The sequence below is a fragment of the Choristoneura fumiferana genome, chromosome 15 (genome assembly GCF_025370935.1).
Source record: "Choristoneura fumiferana chromosome 15, NRCan_CFum_1, whole genome shotgun sequence".
In the NCBI taxonomy this organism is placed as follows: domain Eukaryota; kingdom Metazoa; phylum Arthropoda; class Insecta; order Lepidoptera; family Tortricidae; genus Choristoneura; species Choristoneura fumiferana.
The window spans coordinates 3,898,477-3,917,298 of NC_133486.1; the positions used below are offsets into that span (position 1 = coordinate 3,898,477).

General features: G+C 38.2%; 1 protein-coding gene across 1 annotated transcript; it reads left to right on the top strand.

The window, feature by feature from the left end:
- Window positions 1-1,096: 1,096 nt before the first annotated feature.
- LOC141435538 (uncharacterized) lies at window positions 1,097-1,799 on the top strand. The gene has a single exon (XM_074098236.1). It carries the CDS (start codon window positions 1,193-1,195, stop codon window positions 1,499-1,501), a length of 309 nt encoding a protein of 102 aa, XP_073954337.1. The 5' UTR covers window positions 1,097-1,192; the 3' UTR covers window positions 1,502-1,799.
- Window positions 1,800-18,822: the final 17,023 nt, after the last annotated feature.

Sequence of the window (18,822 nt, forward strand, 5' to 3'; positions counted from 1 at the left end):
CCCGAGTGCCGTCGAGTGGCAAAGTAGGATTCTATTTACACTCGTCACGCATATTTCGTATCTCAAATCTCCAACTTTACGAGACTGGCTGATATAATACGAGATATGATCGAGGTACCTTTATTTATCTCCCAACACAATAGCTAATTGACAAAGGAAAATCCTCTCGTCATCTCAATCTGAATTTACCTGCGCCCAAAGCAATTTGTGAGTCACTGCAGTGTTTTCCAGTAACCTACTTTCGTTCAACGGATCTAATTTACTTGAAATTTGAAGCCATGTTAAACAATTATGTAGTGTCGTGTTTACTTTACTATTTTATCTAGTTCGTCGCGCTCCGAATGCATCGCTGCAGTGTATCATTCTCAATGAAAACAAGTTGTTTACCCTGCGTTACCGTTTAAGACAACGCCATACAAGGCAAATGTCACTGAATTAAATTCGGTAATAAATGTTAATGTTACGCACGTGTTCTTGATAAACCTTATAAAGGCACATAGCAAAATTATCTAGGTTTTTTTTTTATTTGACTGGATGGCAAACAAGCAAGTGGGTCTCCTGATGGTAAGAGATCACCACCGCCCATAAACATCTGCAACACCAGGGGTATTTCAGATGCGTTGCCAACCTAGAGGCCTAAGATGGGATACCTCAAGTGCCAGTTATTTCACCGGCTGTCTTACTCTCCACGCCGAAACACAACAGTGCAAGCACTGCTGCTTCACGGCAGGATTAGCGAGCAAGATGGTGGTAGCAATCCGGGCGGACCTTGCACAAGGTCCTACCACCTGCAAAAGGAAATATCTAGGTTATGGAAATATAGGTACTATACCGATCTATTGTTTTCCTAGGTCGTAAAGCTAATGCAGTTATTTATACCAACAATCCTCGGTTATCAGGCTTCAATCCTCTTAGAAAGCAGGTCAAGCTCAGAGGAGTAGTACGTAGGCTCGCTACATGCAGCCGAGACAGCCATCTCCGTTTGTCGCGTAATGTTCAATAATACATGAGCCGCCGTGACGCGAAACACAGACGAACTGCACACAAACTCATCTACAAACACAGCCGCGTGGCGGGTATAAATACGACCGGCCGGCCCGCCGCCCCGCACTTTGCTTCAAGCATTCGCGGAGAGCACATCGCATTAGTACTACATACTTATACAAACTCAATTCAATCGTTATCAGTCAACATGGTTGTTAAACTAGAAGCTGTTTCTGCGCTGTACGCCGACGGTTTCCCGACGCTTAAAGCGAGGGGCCGTGAGATGGAGTGCGCTGCTGCAGACTGCCCGCGCCGCCAGAAGCCGCGCCAGGTGGCCCTTCCAGCCCTGGTGGAAGATGACTCCGAAGTTGAGGAAGCCTTCGAGGCCGAACGGGAGCGCCCTTTCGTCCCCCGCGCCGACTACCTGCGCCGCCAGAAGTCTATCTCTCCCCAACGACGAGAGAGACTTCAACGCCACTTGGTGCTGCCTTCTCTGTCTGAAGATGAGGAGCCTTGATCAACTCGCTCACGGATGTTCGGATTGAAGTTCTGAAGGCGGTAGCCTGCAGTTTGGACCGGCGTCTTTTGGAGAAGAGGACCCCGAAGTGGCCGCCGTCACGGGTCCCCGGCTGCAATAACAAGTGATCGGACCAAGTGTTGAACGTTGCACCGTGCAGTTGATTCGTGAAGTGAAAAATTGTGGAAAAAATAGCTTTAAAACCAAGCGTTTTTGAAAGTTTTGAAAACTACCAACTAATAGGTAATTTAGATTAAGATTTTATAAAAATGAAGAAAATAAATTGATATTGATTACATTTCTGATTTTAATTTGATCCGCTATTCAATTACCCACTATGAAATGGCTTCTAAGTAACACATCACTCAGTATTCTGAGAACACAATGTTCAATTAAAATTCTGGGATGGTTACTGACGACCCATACAATTCTGTTAGCGTACATTGGCGCCGACATTGATTGATTATGATGATTGCACAAAAACGTGAAAATTGGAGTAGAAATATTTCTCAAAATCCATTGCAAACGGCGAATTTTGGTAAACAAGTCTTATCATTGGCAAAGAAGCGCAATCAGTTCTTTGAGAACTCTACAACGATTCAAAAGTAGCTAAACATAATGACATAAACTGACTTTAATTTGGAAAATACTGTTAACTCTGTTATAGGTTTCCAATTCAGATTTAAGACAACATTTTAAAGTATATTTACGCTCGTAACTTTTACTCCATTTGACCGTCCTACTTTGGTTACTCTTATCACAATTTGTTATGCAAGATAAGAGCTGGCCAAAGTAATATTCAATCAATATTTCGTAAGGAAACTTGAGTTTAATCGGCACAGTTTTACGTTTACCAAGATAAGCGACTTAATTAGTAACCTGATTTCCTTTGGAGTAGGAAGATCTCATCCAAGGAAAAGTTTTTATTGCCATCACTAGAGACATTTTACTTGCAATGACTCACTTATAGTTCCGTTGTAACTAGTGTAAACGATAATTGTTACCGAGGAGAAATAAAAACAACGAATGTGAACTAGACGACCAGTTGGAATATGGATGCGTGTGATATGTTTAAGTAAAATGAGAATGTTTTCCAAAAAAAACCGGCCAAGAGCGTGTCGGACACGCCCAAAATAGGGTTCCGTAGCCATTACGAAAAAATTAAGTAATATTTTTTTATGGATTTCGTATTTTATACGGAATCTTCCAAGTTTAGGTATATTTTATACCTTAGGCTGCTATTTACTCATAAAGTACTAATAATTCTCAAGCAAACTTGGCCTCTATAGTTTTCCTTAAAAGTTTGATATACTTACTACCATCCTGAATTTTTTCAAATTTTTCCACTCACCGGTTTAGATTTTAGAGGGGGGACGCTCGATTTTAATGAAAATTTGCACTTAAAAGTTGAATATTTCGCAAACACATCACTGAATCGAAAAATCTTCTTAGCAAACCCCTAATGGTTTTGAAAGACCTATCCAAAGACTATAGGGTTGGATGAGAAAAAAAAATCACCCCCACTTTAGGTCTATGGGAGGTACCCTAAAAAAAATTTCTTTTAACTTTTAATTGTACCATTTTCTCGGCATAGTTTACCTATATATCCGTGCAAAATTACAGCTTTCTAGCATTGATAGTCCCTGAGCAAAGCCGCGGACGGACAGACAGACATGGCGAAACTATAAGGGTTCCGTTTTTGCCATTTTGGCTCCGGAACCCTAACAAAAACGGTGAAAGTGAAAAGTCGCTACTAACCAGCAGATACTACTAGCTTTCCGGCCATACCTACATAAATTAAACTTTCTCGGGTTTAACACGCTATTATTTAACTTCACCTTATAAGTGTACAGTCGAGGAAACTGAATCACGTACCAGGGTGAAACCTTTTCATAACTGCCGTGTCACGCCTAAGTAACGTAAATTGAGATACGTTAGTTAAGCTTAACAAAGCTAAACCATCTTTTCTAATGCTATTCGATCGGATACATGTCAGACATTTTTATTTAAGATAAGAGGTTAGATGTAGAGTCAGTAAAATAGCTTGCACTTATTAAAAATAGTTTTAAGCAAAACAAACATGTTAAGAGTTACGAGTCGAGTATATATACAATACAGTAGTACGGATTTTATATTGTTTTCCTATTTAATGGAAAGCAATATTATATGATTATTTTTATCCCGTAACTTTGCAAAGTTTCCGCGGGTCGCGGACAAACAGCTCTATAGTATGACATAACTCTTTTTCTTTATCTTTACATAGTATAAATACTTACCTAAAGAAATATGCAGCTGTTTATCTGTATGAATGTATGTGCGCTGAGATATTTTAAGTTACGCAGTGAATTTGTTATTTATATATTTGTTCACGGAAGGTTTACATATAGGGTACAATACATTATTCTATAGGAACTTCGCGCTTGAGTAGTTTGGGAGATAGGGTTTTTCCTTTAATTTTTCGCGTCCTTTCTTTAAAGTTGCTCCCACGCGAAGCCGGGACGTGTCGCTAGTGCGTATTATAAAACAGGAAAGCAACAGTAGCCGATTGAAAATTTTTAGTGTTTTGAAGTTCACTGGCATGTTGTTACGCTGATAGGATGATGGCCTGATTGAATTATTTATTATACGCTAACTACGTATTCACTGATAATGTGGGCGTTCAATGACAAAGAGACGCTCGCTGGCTTGGGTTAATAAAGTAAAGTAACAGTAGAATATTAATTAGTATGCTATTTGGTAGTAGTTTTCTTAATTTTTTAATTTCGTGAGGCTCACTCAACCCACTAATATGATAAATGTGACAGTTTGAAAGGCTGTTTGTTTGTTTGTTACTTACTCTTCACGTCTAAACTGCTGAACCGATTTAGATGAAATTCGGCGTACAGATAGTTTGAGTCCGGGGAAGGACATAGGATAGTTTTATCCCAGAAAAGTACATAGTTCCCGCAGGATAGCGATAAACGAATTCTACGCGGACAGAGTCGCGGGCAACAGGTATAGTAACTAATATACTTCCGGACTTAATCATGACTACTATTCAAATACGAATAACGACGAAATTTTCTAGGTGGGCCAATCAACTATTTTACCGACACTTTGGGCGTCTCCTGCGTTACCAAAATTGTCTCTGGCGTTACCAAAAAAATAATATAGTATATATAGATTAATGTCGGTAAAAAAGTTCATTGACCCACCGATTGATTGTTCATTGATGTACCGGCTGAATACTTATTAATGAACTGTATAGTCCTAATCTCAACAGTTGTAGAGTCAGAAAAACTCACAACCCACGCAAACCTATAAAAAAAACAATATCTTCTTTCATGAAACATCTCATCAATGACATTTGGGTAAAACCCAGCTTTCATTCGGAAAGGTCATTCAACTGACTCGTCCTGGCGTTACAATAGGTATCTAAAGACAAGTGGGTAATCAAATTAGAGACGTCTTTCCTCATGCTGGGGGCCTTCCCTTAGCCTCTAGAAACCAATGAATTTAAGCTGCGTTGGAACGTAAAAAAGAGCGAATGAATTTGAAAAAAAATCTCTCTTTTTATGTTAATAGATTCACAAGATGTTTTAAGTTTAATCCGAAATATTTTTGATCGAACTTGCAGTCAAGATTGACACCGGACACTTTGAACATCGATTTATGGATTGAAAATATGTGTCAACCGCAATTTCAAAAAAAAAAAAACAAAATAACCTTTACAGGAATATTCGGTCTTAACCCAACCATTTGCTGTAATACTTATTCTGAAACCATTCTGAATACTGTTTTTTTTATTCGACTGGATGGCAAACGAGCAAGTGGGTCTCCTGATAGTAAGAGATCACCACCGCCCGTAGACACCTGCCTGCAACACCAGGGGATTGCAGGGCGTTGGCCTAAGATGGGAAACCTCAAGTGCCAGTAATTTCACCGGCTGTCTTACTCTCCACGCCGAAACACAACAGTGCAAGCACTGCTGCTTCAAGGCAGGATTAGCAAGCAAGATGGTGGTAGCAATCCGGGCGGACCTTGCACAAGGTCCTACCACCTGCTGCTGTGTTTCATACATATCGGACTTACGGGGTCCCCTGAAGTCCGGGGCCATGTATCGACTCCAGCCTGCCCGGGAAAGACGGTATCTACTTTAATGTAAGTACTGTTATTTTTCGCTTAGTAAAAGTACTTACCTACTGTCAAAATATGCTTGTATGTATTTTTCGCGTCGGTGTCAAGATTTTTTTTATGGTATAGAGGGCAAACGAGCAAACGGATCGCCTGATGGTAAACGATTACCGTCGCCCATGGACACCTGCAACACCAGAAGAGTCGCAAGTGCGTTGCCGGCCTTTTAGGTAGGAGTACGCCCTTTTTTTGAAAGCTTGATGGTGTTATCAATTCGAGAATAACGCAGGCGATACTTCATTCCAAAGCTTTGCTGTGCGAGGCAGGAAATTTCTGGAAAAACGCACAGTAGAAGACTGCCAACCATCTATATATTCATATCATATTTGGCAAATTTAAGCATTAATTACCGATTAACGGACCTAAGTATGGAAACTAGCTAAACGGCAGTTGATGATCACGTTAATAATCATTAAAGTTAACTTCAAAGTTAATCTATGTTAAATAATATGAGTTAAAGTCAATTTCGTTAATTAACGATAACGGTCACAAATTTCTACTACTAGGTACATACTAGCGGTCGATGGCACGGCGTGTCGCTGTTCATTGCGCGGACAAGACGCTCGCCGCACAGTGGTGTGGCTGGAAGCACACGCAATGAACAGAAAAAAACGCACGATGCGTCGCCGATCAAACGATGTTGTAGTAGTAGTTATACCTGTTACGAGTACAGTTTTTTTGAGGGTTCAGTCGCCTTAGGGCCAAAGACACTGTCCTTGTTTTTGTTTACTTGTTTTTTTTTTTAGTTCCTTAATTTTACGTAGCGACATCTTGGTGTTAATCGATATCCGTATAGCAGATTTTAAAATCTTTTCATAGGTATAGGATAGGGCCTATCCGATAGGCCTTACTCAACTTAATGAGTTGTACTAATTAATGATGTAGTGGCAGCATCACTGATTGTTAACAGTATTAAATCTCAATATAATTTTTAAGGCAGGGGGCAACTCTTAAAAAAAGCCGCATCATCAGGATAGTGCACCGATCCAGCTCAGGCCCTATTCTACGAAGTCCGAAATTCGAACTTCGTATCTTGTTGTCCCGCTAAGGGGCTGTTTCACCATCCATTGATTACTGTTAACTGGCGGTTAGGTGTGATGCCGTCTCTATTTGTTTTGTTCGAATAGACGGAGACGGCATCACATTTAACCGTCGGTTAACGCTAATCAATGGATGGTGAAACAGCCCCTAAGTCCTAAGTTATTTAATACGAGTGAGAGGACGGTGCGAAACGAACTTCGATCTACGAATTTCGTAGTAGCCCCCCAGGGCCGAGCATAAAATCCTTGGAGATCATCTAAGTCACTATACTCCTGAAAAATTGCTTATGGCCGCTAACTGAGGATATGGGACCTTCAAGACGACTTTCTTGGAAAAATACTGTGCTTTCCCCTTGCTTCTACACCGCAGTAACGCTGTCCACCCTCACATCAGCTCCCTGAGTCTTTTACTACACCTACGGGTAGATGCATGGGGTCGATTCCAGGGTTGGCAGTTAGTAGTTTGTTTGCAGCAGCGCGCCATCAGCACCAGTGCTGCCTCCCCTGCAGCTGCCGACTCAAAATGCACGCCATAGGGGTAGAAAAGTTCGTCCTGCGATCTTTTTGGTGATACAGCGAGGCAATTAAAGTGTATTGGCATGACTATTCGTTCCTAAAGTATTTAGTATGTGTATCATGTAAGACCCGTTTTGCACAACTTTTCCTTAAGTTAAAGCGGCATTGGTTTGTTTACATTATGCTTCGCGTGACTCAGCATCGAGGTGGACGATAACATTTGAGTATTGGTCACTCTTATGTACGTGGAAGAATGTTGTTTGAGCAAACATGTTGTTTTGTCGAAGACTCACGTGAGGGTTTTGGAGATGGCCGTAGATAAAACATGTCTTTGTAACGGTATAAATGTGCGAGGAATATCGAAAAAGGGCTTAACTAAGACGTGCAGCGGACAAATTTTTGAATTAATCACCCGAAAATAGTATTAAAAATTTGCGAATTGCTACAGAAGCATTACATAAATCTATTTAATACTTACTTCTAGAAATCGCTCTGAAGTGATAAAGCCGCTATTGCTTACCTTAAAAAATCTCTATATACCTGTGTTTACTGTATTGCTTACTATGTGTTGTTGTTAAATAAAGAGTCATTGTATTGTATTGTACACTATAGTTTGCTAAGGGCATTCTGGATATTAACATTCTGTACCTACACGAGTAGCTCAGATTTTCGAATAGTCACTCATTGTATAAAATATATAGCAACATGAATGAGTTACCTACTGATAGGTTGACAGAGAACACACAGCTAGAAAATTAAGAGCTAGAGATTTGTTTGGCTTTTGACTGTTTTTTCAGGATCAATTTGCTTAGTGAGATTTATATTATCGTTTCAAAGTGGCTCTATCTTCGTAGCAATAACTACTGAAGACTTCAAATTTAAAAAGATTTATAGTCAAAATACCACAAACGGGACTTATCACGCTAAAACACACAAGTAACATTTACCTCGACGTTTCAACCACATTACAGTGGCCGTGGTCACAAGTAGACTGAAGTGTAGGGTGTCAAGTCAGCGCGAATCCTTCGAACTACCCGCACTTGATCACAAAAAGTACCGGCACTCGTATCTCAAACTACCCGCACTTGTTAGGGTTCCGGAGCCAAAATGGCAAAAACGGAACCCTTATAGTTTCGTCATGTCGGTCTGTCTGTCTGTCCGTCCGTCCGTCCGCGGCTTTGCTCAGGGACAATCAATGATATAAAGCTGTAATTTTTCACGGATATATACATAAACTATGCCGATAAAATAGTACAATAAAAAATTAGAAAACTTTTTTTTTAGGGTACATCCCATAGACGTAAAGTGGGGGTATTTTTTTTTTCTCATCCAACCCTATAGTGTGGGGTATCGTTGGATAGGTCTGAAACCATTAGGGGTTTTCTAAGACAATTTTTCGATTCAGTGACTTCTTTGCGAAATATTCAACTTCCTCTAAAATCTAAACCGGTGGGTGGAAAAATTTGAAAAAATTCACGATGGTAGTAAATATATCAAACTTACAAGGAAAACTATAACGGCTAAGTTTGCTTGAGAATTATTAGTAGTTTAAGAGTACATAGCAGCCTAAGGTATAAAATACACCTAAACTTGGAAGATTCCGTATAAAATACGAAAGCCTTAGAAAAATATTACTTAATTTTTTCGTAATGGCTACGGAACCCTATTTTGGGCATGTCCGACACGCTCTTGGCCGGTTTTTTATTTGTCACCCTTCCAATACATCGAGGTAAATATTACTCCTGTGTTTTAGCGTGATAAGTCCCGTTTGTGGTATTTTGACTATGAGTGAAAATCACGAAAGTTTAAAACAAAAAGGTTGAGTTTAGCTTAGTCAGATGCTGTTTTCAGGATTTCCCAAAATTTCCACGGAACCACGGAATAAGGTTAAGGAATAAGCAAGAGAGTTCTGAGAAGAGGCATGTGCCCAGCAGTGGGACGTATATAGGCTGGGTTGATGATGATGATGATAAAGAAATAAAAACAGAGGATTTTTATACTGTTATTAGAGAGAGCTGATGCTTGGCAGAAATCTTCATTCAGGGTCATAGAGGTGCATTAAGTAACAAGGATAAAGATCTAGCCAATTCCATTTATGTACGGGAGTGTAGACGCAGGAAAAAGCTAGCGTGATTAGGTATATTTCATTGGTAAGTACCGTAATTTACTAAATCTTATGAACCACCAGATGGCCTAGTGGTTAGATAACCTACTGACTACGAAGCTTGAGGTCCCGGGTTCGATTCCCGTGTCGGGGCAGATATTTGTTTGAAAAATACGAAAGTTTGTATCGGGTCTTGGGTGTTTAATATGTATTTAAGTATGTATCTATCTATATAATTATATTTATCCGTTGCTTAGTACTCATAACACAAGCTATGCTAAGCTTACTTTGGGACTAGGTCAATTAGTGTGAATTGTCACGTGATATTTATTATTTATTTATGAAACAGCAAAAAAAACTTCTGCGTAATACGTACCTAAAAGGATATCTACGCACTCGACTGACTTAGGTTACCGTCGCGGTTATTTTGCGTTATATTTTTAAACGTGTTTTAAGGTCTATGATTTATTGGGACAAAACGTACGATACAGTCATTATTGACTGTCATATTTATTCAGTGGTAATACGTAAAAGTATGAATGGCTCGTTTAATATTCAGGGGGCTTTATTCATGTTAAATGAATGATAAAGAACCGCCTTTACTTTATAAAGGCTGATATTTTGCTGGAAATTTCGAGAATAACTTAACCCCGAAGCCGTATTCGACACTCGAAATGTGATATAGAAATAAAAGAACACGATGCTTAGTTACGTCTCTTAATTATGCACTATAGGTACTAAATATACCCATAATTCAAAGTAACTTATTTGAAATTACTACGACTCTTCTTCGTGCCAACCAATCAAAAGCACAAGATTAGACATTTTAAATAGCACCTACAATTGCCTGGAATCTAAAAGTCGTGAAAATATCCTGCAGTCTATTTTTTTTTTCAAAAGACGAGAATAAATAACCCTAAACTTTTTAGAGATTTTTATTATAAAACACCTATGTTGATATAGTAGATATTCGTGTGATATGTGATGGGGTGTCGAAGATTTGCGAAGCCTACGAAGGGTTAAAGAATAGGACATATTCTTCAGACCGCTTCTATATCACTTGAACCATCTCAAATAAAGATCCGGATGAATTACTCCATTACTTTAACCCGAAAAAACTCCGAAACTTACTCCCACTTAAGTTTGGCGGAGGGTGTTGGGAATAATGGAAGATAAGTTTTAATTTTGGCATTTAAAAAATTGTTTAAAGTTAGAAATTTATTCCTTTTGATTAAGATAAGTTGAAAATCCACCCACTCTTATGTTCATCACTCCCTGCTAAAGGTTAACTATGTAGCTTCTAACATTTAACGAAGTTATATAGTAGGTAGATATCTACGCACATATACGGGTGGTAAACAGATCGAGAGACAAAAGTTGTTTTTTCCCACGGACAAACGTTAATTGTACCTACCTAAAGAACAATGCCAAACTTCCATACAAGTTTTTGTTGACATTATTTGTTTCCGACTGACTACGGAAGAAAATTAAAATATAGGAAAATCTAGAATGTGAATGATGTGAATTTTGAATTAATTTTTGTCTAATTTACATAATATATTTCGAGTACTATTAGTTTTTCAACATATAAAAATTTAAACTCTACTATATTATTATAATACATGTCATCATTGGCAACACACTGGTTATATATACCTACATACGCAGCGCAAAATTTCTGACTAGTCCTTTTAGCAAAGGCCACGAGTAAGTAAGTAAGTAGGTACTTGAAACAAAAACTCTACTTGAATTCGTGGGTAAATTCCCTAGTACCTAACTGATTTAATCGTAAACGTCGTCATAAAGGTAAACATGAATTTGACTAAAGTACAACAATATTTGTGTTTAGACAAACACGTCGCATCCATGTGTGTAATATTTACATTACCTCGTCCAAAGGCCACGCCGTAATAGAAGGCGTGATGTAGGTGTGTTACCTCATATAATTACGAGATTGATCAAAAATGATACCTCAAGTGAGGTCATTTTGAAACATTAATGCTTAGATGATTTAATGGTAAACAAAAGCTTTATAAGGATGTAGATTATTGACTGAGTCAATGCTTATTGTAGAATGGATTTACCAAAGCATATTTAGTGATAATTTCGGTAATGTGACATTTATTTTACAATCATTATGCTATGTTTATAAATGTTATCGCTGAATATTATTAATTGTGTTGGAAGAAAGGGATTTATTTGTTCAATATTAGTTAATTAATAGTTTGTAGAAAAAAGTGCAGTTTGTAAATAAGTAAAAGACGTAGGTAGGTACTTAATGTATTTAGGTTAGATTCTTCCAAAAAATCATGCTTTAGAAAATATCAAATCCGTAACAAGCAATATTTATGCGTAGGTACATAGATAAGATACGTTCTATTCTGTGACCAGGTCAGAAACTTTTTTTTTGTTGCCTGCCTAACGCGTTTGCAATTATCTCACTAATGGACAAACATGTTATGATACTTGTTTATGATTACTTACCACTGAACTTCGCATTCGCCCTCTCCGCATTTTGTACTTATCTGGCCAGTCACTTGAGAACGTGTCTAGGTAATCCTGCAACTTCTACTAGGCCTCTAGATTATTTTAGCTTTGGCCTGCCCGCGTCGCTCTCTGAGTGCATGCAACAGACGTCCTGTCTCATTTGAGCTTGAAAACTGTAAAAAGACTATTTATATTCTCTTAAGAATTACCCTTACTACGTTTACGTTTTTGTTACTTACTAAGTTTCGCTCAGATTAACGCTCTAAATTTTCTCCCGCTAGCGTTCGTGTCGTCACAGAGTGTGTGTGTGTGTGTGTGTGTGTGTGTGTGTGTGTGTGTGTGTGTGTGTGTGTGTGTTTGTGTCGTATTTTTATTTCTAAGCGGGTCCCCCTCCTGAAAAAGAGCGCTGCGGCTTCTCTCTGTCTCCCTCCGTGGTCTCCCTCTCTCAAAAGCACGTGTTTTTACCTGACTGCCCGAAGAAGGGTTATTTCCGAGATAATACCAAGTTACATCGGTTGTTCACCCCCGAAAACTCCCACCTAGCTTTAAACAAAAGGGCCACAACCGTTTCCGAGATCCGAAAAACGAATAAATGTACAATAATTGCTCGTTTAAAGGTATTATCAGAAGACAAATAGTCAATTTATCTAAATACGTGTACAGATGCCATGACTCACAGATATAGATTAATCTATATCTGTGCAATGACTCCTATAACGCCCACACTTCGTCTCGTATAAACGTTTACCTTAATTTCCGAAACCTAATCCACAGCGTTTTATTATATTACCCTACCCTAATGCTGACATATTAAATAATAGCAGGATATTCGCCTTATTTTTCCCAGAAATGTCAGGTCGCTTGGGAATGGAGCTCATTATAATATTGTATGTCAGAATTATTGGGATGAACGCAAGTCCAAAGGGTTCGGTCTCTTAATCTAGTTATCTAACCATGTAGAGAAGATTTGGATGATGACATACAGTCTAACAAACTGATATTACCAGGTTGGGACCTTTTAATAATAAATTTCACTATGATTGCCTTCACAAAAGTATGGGGTTGCATCATGACATTTAGTAGCATCAACCCTGGTACGTACATGATTATTCGATTATTATTATTATTATTCTGTTTATTCGAGAGTACATGTCGTTTTCCGTGAGCCAAAATAAAAAAAAAACTTATCGTTTCAGTTTTCACATTTTCCTTTAGTTTACCTCAAAAGTAAGTACCTACTGTAACGTCGACATTATTTGCTACTATTACAGGCCCCATCCAGTATGTAAACCCTTCACTTTATTTTACAAAATTAAATAAATAATCACTTTTAACATACATTAAAATACGCGTGCCTGCACCTACCTTGCAATGGGACGTGTATTGTATAGGCCAAGATGATGATTATAATTGTATTGTATTGTAACTCTTTATTATACATAAAACATAAGAAAATTACAATTAACAAGAGAAAGAGATGTACAAATATTACACGTACAGTGGCGAACTTATCGGTTCTACGTTTTGTTTTTTCTTATTCGACTGGATGGCAAACGAGCAAGTGGGTCTCCTGATGGTAAGAGATCAGCACCGCCCATAGACACCTGCAACACCAGGGGGACTGCAGATGCCTTGCTAACCTATAGGCCTAAGATGGGATATCTCAAGTGCCAGTAATTTTACCGGCTGTCTTACTCTCCACGCCGAAACACGATTAGCAAGCAAGATGGTGGTAGCAATCCCGGCGGACCTTGCACAAGGTGGTAACACCTGCAAAACGTAACCTTTGAGTGCATGAGAGGAGCATTAGATTCAAGACTGACAAAGAAAGCTTTCTGCATCCTTCTTTATCATACGAGATTGTAAAGTCTCGCCAGTGATAGTCACAGCGAAGCTCTTTTACCACAAAATGCTGCAAGGGCGTTGCTAGCCGATGGCCCAGGGGGGGGGAAGTGCATGAAAATTATGAGCCTTACAGCTACGGCGATTGTAATAACTTTGGTTTGGTTGCTTTTCATTTGGCAACTTTTTAAGAATCTGTGTAATAATGATCGCCTTTTCTCGTAATAAGCTTTTGATAAACAGCAAGATTTTAGTCAGTGTTTGCACGGCGTCATTGTGAGTGCTCAATCGGGCTAGCCAAACCTCTCTGTTTACAGCAAACAGTCGTAAACATAGCCTAATGGCTATGTGTTTACTTGTCCGCAAACTAGCCAGTCCAGTACTAGTGGCCTTACCTCTAATTAAGAAATTAGTAGACACCCGCGGTGGAAACCGCTTTTGTTTAGTCTACATGCGGCCTACTGCTGCGTAAATTCCTCCCTGAATCACACACACATCTACTATTTTATACAAGACCTAGACATAGACATAACTTTATTTCGAAATCGAACTTAAAATAATACATAATTTACAGAAAAGAAAAACATTTGATGATGTCGAAAAGGAATTAACTCAGCATTATGATGCAGTAAGTATATGATGCCTACTACAGCGCTGATTTTCAGCCAACACCTTCATATCTTTGCACCTAATGTGTTGGACCGGAATCAACACAAATAAGTTTGTGTCGGAAAAGTGTACAATAAATAGGTAAGAATAAATTTATAGATTTACGAAGAACAACAATAGCTTATAATCTGTGATTAAATATGTAGAAACCAAACGCAAGTCTGATTAAAAGTCAAAATTAAGGTACTCGTGTTAGAGATATGAATAAGTAGTGCGGGGAGTGCTTTTGCAAATTAATTAAATATGTACTAAGTTTAAACTTAAAATTACTAATAGTGACTAATTACTACAACAAAACATTGCTTTTTTAGGGTCTTTACAAGGAACTCTTGTAATTTCGCCATGTCTCTTCTAGAAGGTACTAGAAAGCGGGATCTCACATCGGCATTTGAAATATGTATAGTTTTATCATACTTTGATTTAGTAATCAAATGTATAATGTATGCATACATTAGAAAAAATGTAACAAAAACTTTATTTGCGCATAATTCGGCACATAAGCCAACAGTAAAAAACAATAGAACTACTCCACTCAATTCCACTCAACTCCATTGACAACTTCAATATACTCGTAAATTCTAGAGACATGATATTTATGTAAATAATGTTTTAATATTATATTGAATAAATAACTAAACACATACTTAGATAAAATTATTTGTAAAGTAAGTGGGTGTACAGTCAGCATCTAAAGTAGCGAATCACTTTTGTACTCTGTCGCATTGACAATCTTGCGTGGCGTTTTCAAGTACGTGGCTGGAAAACGACAAAGTACAAAAGTGTATACAGTAGAATCCGGTTATAACGACGGCCAAGGGACCGGTGATATTACGTCGTACTAACCGGACGCCGTACTAAACGAACGGATGTACTTTCATGGTGGCTCATATTAAAACTAAACAAATGCCTATAATTACGTCGCTAAAAACGGTTGGTTGTTAAATACGAAGTCGTACTAAACGGACTACACTGTAGCTACTTTTGATGCTGACTGTACCTTGATGCGCATGAAATCTGTTTACCTGTAATAACTCGTATGTCGTATATTTTTATATGTATATGCATAATTATAGCTACGTGCATGTTTAGCGGAGGGCATTGAACCGTGGCCCGTACCCTGAACCAGCAGGCAAGGTCGCGTGGAATAACACAGTCAATAGCACAATGCCGTGAAGCCGTGATTATTTAGTTAAATACTATAATGTACATACGTGGTCAGCTCGTGATATTAGTACCTAGGTTAAATTACTAAATTAAGTTATTGATATTTACAATAAGTACAATGTACATCCTTACAGTAAAAAATGCAAACAAAATTATTGATGAAATAAATCTTTGTAGAACAATACATCCAATATCATGTAGTCTTATCATTAAAAACATTATATTATATGAAAATTCATTGAAAACTACAAATAAAATTAAATTACAAATAAATATATAAATAGTAAATATCATGGGACACTTGACATAAATTCATACTTAAATACATATTAAACATAAAAGACCCGAGAATAAACATTCCTATTATTCATACAAATATCTGCCCCGGCCGGGAATCGAACCCTCAAGCTTCATAGTCAGGGTCTCTAACCACTTGGCTATCCGGTCGTCGTAATATCTATCTATCTATATAAATAAAAATGAATCGTAAAATGTGTTGCTAAGCGCAAAACTCGGGAACGGCTGGACCTATTTCACTAATTCCTTTTTTGTTGTGTTTGTTATTGCCAGGAGTAGGTTTTTATGGAAGAACATTTAGAAAAATTACAACGGGGGCGAAGCCGGCAACGGCAACAAATGTGATTAAAACAATAAAAATCCCACAAAAACATTTCATGTTATGTTGCCAAGACGAGACCATGTAGCTCGCACTGTCAAAAAGTAATCAGATCTCTTGTAGAGCCAAGTTTCTTACCCTACGTGCCCAGCTCTAAATCTATAAGCCCTAATTTTACACTAAAGTTGCGACGAAATACTACAGCAGTAGTTCGTAGCGCGTAGCAGCGTTTTCCCGCTATTAATCTCGTAGGCGTGCAAACCGTGGACTAAACTGGCGAGTCGGCCGCACGAACCTTTTGCAATTCGTCATATGGGCTTGAACTTAAAAATCGATTCAATCTTTTAAACTCTTTCCGTGCGGAAATTATTTATACGAGTATTTTTTCAGTTGTTCATTTTTTCTTTCGCATGCGGAGCAAGTGTCGGGAAGAAAGGGTAGGGGATGATTTACTAAAAATCCTGAAATAGCAAGGACCCCTATATCAATTTTCAGACCTCTAGCATCAAAATTTGCGGAAGTCTCATACAAACTTTCACCCCCTAGTTTAAGGAGTTGGGGGGGGGGGGGGTAAAAATTTCAAGTTTTAAGATTTTTTCGTTGTTTGTATACTATTACTAGCTTACATACCAAATTTCAGCTTTCTAGGACTTCAGGAAAAACCTTAAGAATATTGATGATCATCAGTGAGTCAGTGACGAAATCGGGTATTTTAGATATCAATATAATCTAAAGTATAAGAGCTATGCAATTGAAACTTTATAGTTTTAATAAGTCAACCACTGACATCATATCCCGAAAATTTGGTTTATCTGGTATAATCCGAACCCAAGTTAAGAAGGTTCAAAAATACGACGAAGCGCTTCGAGAAAAGGTAGGTATAGTGCCCTTGCGCTTCGCTTGGCTCGTCTTGGCGGGGCACTCCCGTGCCCCCAGATATCACTCTCCCTCACTCAGAAGTGTCCTTATGTGAAGTCAAAAATCCCCCTCGAGTTACCCCGGGCATAAAGTGCCGATCATCAGTTAAATTACCCACAAATTAATTAAAGAAGTGCAAAAGCGTCTGGTCGACTCGACACTATTGGAGACCAAAGGGCAGGCAGCTATCTCTCCCAACGAATCGCCATCGGCCATCATCATTCAACAAGAAAATGCTACGGAACCCTATCCTGGGCGTGTCCGACACGCTCTTGGCCGGTTTTTAGATTTAATTTAGTTGGTATTAAGTTTTTAAGTTAGGTATATAGTTTATAGTTAAGTTTCACTTATGATTATTTTTTCTTAATATGTATATTCTTAGTCTTATTTAATTGAAAAATTTACCAAACGTTAAATTACTACATTTTAAGTTTACTGGTTTAGTAGCTCCATTGCATTCGTTTATAAGCCATAAGGTCGCCGCTGCTTGAACTATTATTTGACTCTACCTCTGTACGTTTTGGGTGACACTCTTTCCCGCCCCGGATAATACCGGGATGGAAATACCGACCCTGTTTTTCGTGTACACGCCCATAGAAGCTCCTGTCAGTTTCTATGAGCGTGTACACAAAAAACAGGGCCGGTATTTCCATGTCGGTGTTATCCGGGCCGGGAAAGAGTGTCACCCTACGTTTTTATCAATAATACAACTGGAAACCAATTGCATAACAAAGTACAAGTATAATAACGTTGTATTGAAATTCGAGTCTCTTAAACAAATACCTAAATACACCCTAAATAGAAAAATAAAAATAAATTTCACAAAACTTTAAGCTGACTTAGTAATGATGTCTAATATAAGCGACTACGTTTTGTTAAAATATTTCTGACGCTGAATCTTACTTGACCAATCAATATGAATACAGTTAGGTATTTATAATGATAGAAATCCCTCACCTTCTCACTCTTTATTTATTTCTAAAACCGCTAGTAAGTAATTCACAAGAGATGTTGCGAACCACGACACATATGTACTAAATAAAATGCTCTTGACGTCACAACTAATGTTTATAGAACAAAGCTCGTTTATTAATATTATATGGACGTCTGTGTATACTCCTAATTTTGTCGATTTGTTTGTACTGAGCAAACGCAAGTCCTAGAGCCGAAGGCCTTGTGACGCCGTTCGAGGAATTGCAAAATGTTTGCCAGCAACGCAAAACTTTGGTTACGTGGCTTGTTTACTTCGGATGCAAATTGACATACGAAATCCTGATATGTTCTGAGGTTATTGCTTTATACATTAGGATTAAGTTTACTCTATTATTGTAGGTACAGTCACCAGCATTCATATCTGCCACAGCGGTGCGTGTAAAAATATCTGACACGTCCTTCCGGCCCTAGAAATAGAGTCGGATCAGATATTTATGCACGCTTGTTGTGTCAGATATTGGTGCTGGTGACTGTACTGTTTTGATTCATAACCTCTTGTTATTGGCTACGTGCACGACGGTGGTGACGCGTAGCGGTGACAAATAATAACATTGTTTGATTTTTTGCAAATATAAATTAAACCAAAGATTAAAGATAAGTGCAATTTATTCAATTTATAACTCTAAAGTGGATATAATCATAAAAACCGGGTCAATATTAGATTCCAACCATAAACCGTGATAAATGGCAATCAATTAGTATTAGCCCAGCATGTAAGAAATGTTGAAGAAGTGCGACATAATGGCCAGTTACTTAATACAAGCCCATGTAATTCGTCAGACATAGGTGTGTGACACTA